At 40.8% G+C, this 4,694-nt stretch overlaps 1 protein-coding gene across 1 annotated transcript in view; it reads left to right on the plus strand.

Moving 5' to 3' along the window:
- The first annotated feature begins 1,422 nt into the window (after window positions 1-1,422).
- Window positions 1,423-4,694, plus strand: part of chmp2ba (charged multivesicular body protein 2Ba) — a 7,288-nt gene continuing 4,016 nt past the window's right edge. The window contains exons 1-2 of the mRNA XM_015965532.3: window positions 1,423-1,640; window positions 3,594-3,685. Coding sequence (XP_015821018.1) covers window positions 1,607-1,640; window positions 3,594-3,685 — 126 coding nt within the window. The 5' untranslated portion in view covers window positions 1,423-1,606. The remainder of the gene's footprint in view (window positions 1,641-3,593; window positions 3,686-4,694) is intronic.

Raw genomic sequence — 4,694 nt, forward strand, 5'->3', positions numbered from 1 at the left:
GCAGCTGGGAAAATAAATAAAAAGGAGAAACATTTTATATGTTTCTTTGCCTTTAAATTTCTTAATTTTCCTGTTAGTGCTCGCCATAAGAAAAATCCCAGCAAAAAGATGCAATCATAAAATAAAAGGGAGGAGCCTCAATATTACTGATCAGATATTTAATGTGTTTAATTAAATGGTAAAAAAATGAAGCACCTAATGTCATTTACTTGGTGTTGCTTTGCAGCAACCAAATGAGAGACGGGCTTAGTGCCAGCAGCCCCTCTGGGTGCTTGGAGCTACATTTATCACCACCGGCGCCCTCTGATGATGAGGCTGTTTAGTGGGGGTCCCCACAGTCCTCCTTTGATTAGCGCTAAACATCTTTGCCTAATAACCTTAACAAGAACAACGCCTGCAGGAGGACGTGCTGGAGCACAAAGAGGCAACCGTGCACTCTACTCACCTCCGCGGAGATAACTAAAAGTGCTAAGGGCTACCCATCCTCCTCAAAGTCACCTCTTTCTCCTACGTCCCGGCTTGTATCAGGATGGGATCTCATCCACGTTACATCTTCTCTTCTTCCTCCTACCTGCACTCCAATTCAGACAAACAAAATTGAGTTGGTTATGGTTCAAGAGTCTCACAAAGTTCCCTTTCAGCAACAATATAAAGCAAGATAATAAGAATATGTGAATGTAAACTGGAGTAGATGGACAAGTACTCTATGGGGATATTAAGGCAAGAAATGGAGCTGGGAATGATTCTGCCTGGGGGATATACAAAAGAAATCCATTTCACTGTTCTGTGTCTGCCTAAATACAGATTTTAAATCATTTACTCACATGGAAAAACTTCATAAATTAATTCTGTGGGTTGTTGGATTAATATTTTTTTCTATTTTGGTAGTAGTCTTCAAAATGATATAATTCACATACTCAACAATACATTTTCTACAACTTTAGTTTTATTTTTTTAACAAAATGACGCTTCTTTGTTATCAATTAAAAGCCTCCTTTTTCTGTGCTGCCTTCAAGAACTACTTGAAAAATGTAATTTTTTGACTGTTGTTACATTAAAAAGGGTAAAACGCAAGTTTCCAAAAAATAAAATGAAAGCCAAATCTTGTTTAGGATAGTTAAAACTTGCTTTTCATTATAGACATTGATTATGTTTTTTTCTGTTTTAGTTTAATTATGTTTTTGTCTTTAAATGATGGATGATGCGCACAGTAGAGCTGTCGATCGTTTCCCTTTTGGGTTCATCTTTACATTATAAAATGATCATCTGAGCATAAATGCTGGATGCGAGAGTGTGTCCACCTGACCTTTTGTTTTTCTTTTCTTTTAAAAACAAACGCTCTGTGTTGAGTTGTAAAGGGCGACATTCTCATTTCACCGAGTGTCCCTGAAAGCAGCACAGCTGTGACGTAGCCCGGAACCGTTGAACCAGTCAGCTGCGGGAGGAACTCCGACAACACAACAGAAAGTCAACCAGGAAACAGACAGCTGCAGCCGACCCACCGTCCGGTCTGACGCCCCAACGACGCTGTTCGTCACGGGAGTCATTAAATGCTTTATTATCACAGGAGTTTTATTTTGTATTAAAGTAGGAAAAGAGCAGCGGAATGGCGAATTTATTCAAGAAGAAAACAGTCGATGGTAAGTTTGCTGTGTCCAACAAAACCAAAAAAACTAGCTAACTTGTTATTAGCTCGGGTGCTAGCCTGCTGTCACGTTCCCATCTAAAGTTAGCTTCGGTACGAAACTTGTTTAACTTGTTTTCGATCCTGTCGAGTCACCCGGCACGTTACTGACTAGGAGGAAGCGATAAAACCCGTCAAACTCGCGGTGTCTTAGGCGGGTTGACGATGTAGCTGGATTACAATGTCCCCCTTATCGTTACTAATAATTACGGTTTCGTTAGCACCCGATGTGTTGATTATATTGGCCCTGTGTGTTGGGATAAGTCTAGAGAAAAGGGCGTGTGTGTGTGTCCACTGCTATGTTAAACAGGGAAACTACAGTGCGAGTTTAGTTTAAAAAGGTAAAAGTAGCAAAATTACTTTCCTCATTCAATAATTTAGCTAGATTACTTTAGATTTTTAAACAGAAATAGATTGTAAAGCATATCTCCTAACTGGTATTAAAATAAGTCACTGAAAATGTAATAAAGGTGTAATTTAAAGGGAAGGTTGTTAGGGACAACATTTCCCATCATTCATTGCTGCTTTTTCAGCTGATTTGACTAAAAGTCACTTTAAAAACTCCTGAAAATCCTGCCTGTATAAATATTTGAGTGTTATTTTCCTCCAGGCAGCTCAGTGAGTCTGACAGGGTCAAGATGGAAAATTCTGACACCGTTTTTCTGAAAATGAATGAATCAATTATTCTGCTTCAGAAGAGGCTCTCAGGAGTGGTTTAGAATAAAAACACATTAGTCTCCTGCAATGGCTCTCAAACTTATTTCATGTGAAGAATTGCTTTAAATCAGAGTAGCAGGTGTGGAAATGGGCTCGGCTGGCGTCGCATTCTCCTCCCATCCCTGTGGTTCCAGCCGCACCCGCACCGATCATCAGCTACTCACTGTGCACCAGGACCGCCGCTCCATCTGCAGCTGTAGGAGCATCTTCAACTGGAGCTTCTGTCTCGTCCTCTCAGTCCACCAGACTCTGAACTCGGGGTCATTTTGTTCCTCCAGGTCACATGGCTGGAGAGGTTTCTGGATAGTTTGCAGATTTGGTAATGGGTGGAGGGGTTAGATCGCACGTATTTGTAGGACGATATCCCTCCCACTTGGAGACGTTGGCGGCACGTCACCTTTCACGTGTTTGTTCTTCGCTCCTGTAAGAGGTCCGCTTGGCTGACGTGTCTCTGTCAAGTTTTCAGGAGCTTTTAACTTCTTTTTCTGGTGTTTGAGCTTTATTTTAAATATAATATTGTGTTTGAAGAAGCAGTTTATTATCCATTTTCTAAAGTTATGTTTCAGCATGACTCATGAAATCTCACATTTATTCTGTTTACAACGATGGGTCTATTTTATTCATTTTTCCACAGATTTGTTTTAAACATTTCATTTAAACTTCAGCCCAAAGACAACATATTCTGGTTTAGAGATTTAAAAACACTTCGGAGGAACAAAAACTATATTTGTTATACACAAATCAATAATCTGATTCTGAAAGATTAGATTAGATTAAAACTGCTAATCGTGTTTTTTCAGATCTTTTCGGTTGTGACTTCAGGGTCACTTCTGGTCACATGATGCTACGTTACGGATGTGTTAACAGCTGATTGACTCATCCTGGCCTTCCTGTGGCTGTCGGAGCACTTTAACACTCAGCAGATGACTGTAATATTTAGCAACTCTGGACTTTCACGCTGGGTATTAACGCTCGGGCTGCGTGTTTGAGGCTTCATGCTGAAGCACAGCTGCACTCATGACACAAATCAATGGAGTTCACCTGCAACTGATCTAAAATCTCACATTTTCAACTGCTTACAAAAGGAAATAATCACATTTTTAGGATTTATTTTTAGTGACGGTGGCCATATTTAGATCTTAATATTGTGTCTGTTATTTAATTTGAGCCGATGCTTCTGTGTTTCCTAAAGACGTCATCAAGGAGCAGTCGAAGGAGCTCCGCGGCACTCAGAGACAGATCACCAGGGACCGAGTGGCGCTGGAGAAACAAGAGAAGCAAATGGTTGGAACACACACACACACACACACACCCTGCTCTGTTTAGGGTATATTTGTGCTGAATTTCTGCAAGTTGCATCAAAGTTTCACGATGACCCCCCAGGTCAAATTCACCTTGTACTATTTAGTGTAGTCGGCTAATGGGTCTAAATGAATACTTTAGATGAGAGGGATGTGGTATGTGTGTGTGGTAGCTATCCTCCAGACACACACACACACACACACACCTCTGTAAGATGAAAGAAGCCTCTGGTCTTCCCCTCTCAGTTGTATTAAGTAAATATCAGACGGGTCATAATGACCTCCCTGGGGAACCGCGGTTCATTAATGCGTTCCACTAATGAACCTTTGTGTGTTAAAGCGTTGTTGCTCGTTGTACGGAACCGGACTAAGGAGCGAAAATTACCTGGAATTTTGAGTTTCCATAATTAGGTGCATCCCTTATCGTGTGTGTGTGTGTGTGTGTGTGTGTGTGTGTGTGTGTGTGTGTGTGTGTGTGTGTGTGTGTGTGTGTGTGTGTGGAGAGTGCTTCTATTGTAGTGGGAAAGTGCACACACTCAGATTTCTATCTGAGTGTGTTTGACTGAGATGTTCTTTTATTATCTTATTCAGGGAGAAATGCAGAACTTATGGGTTTTCAGTGTATTCATGTTAGTATTCTGATTATTATTTATACTAGTATGCATCTTTTACTTGGTAGCTGTGTTGCTAGTTACGCTGTCAGAGGAAACTTTCTGGTAAAACTCTATAAAACTAGACGGTCTTGTTTTGTTCTGGATATTCAACATGACAACATTTTACACATCGAGCTAAAACTTTTCTGCTCTGCTGCAGCGATGCTTTCATGTACAGAAAATAAAATCAGAGTTTTGAATTTCCAACTGGTCAAGCACGGATGAATGCATGCGATGGGTTTCCTGCCAGTAGTGTGTGTGTGTGTGTGTGTGTGTGTGTGTGTGTGTGTGTGTGTGCGCTGAAGCCTCTGGCTCCTGCAGCATCAGACATTAATAATT

The sequence above is a fragment of the Nothobranchius furzeri genome, chromosome 14 (assembly GCF_043380555.1).
Source record: "Nothobranchius furzeri strain GRZ-AD chromosome 14, NfurGRZ-RIMD1, whole genome shotgun sequence".
Taxonomy (NCBI): domain Eukaryota; kingdom Metazoa; phylum Chordata; class Actinopteri; order Cyprinodontiformes; family Nothobranchiidae; genus Nothobranchius; species Nothobranchius furzeri.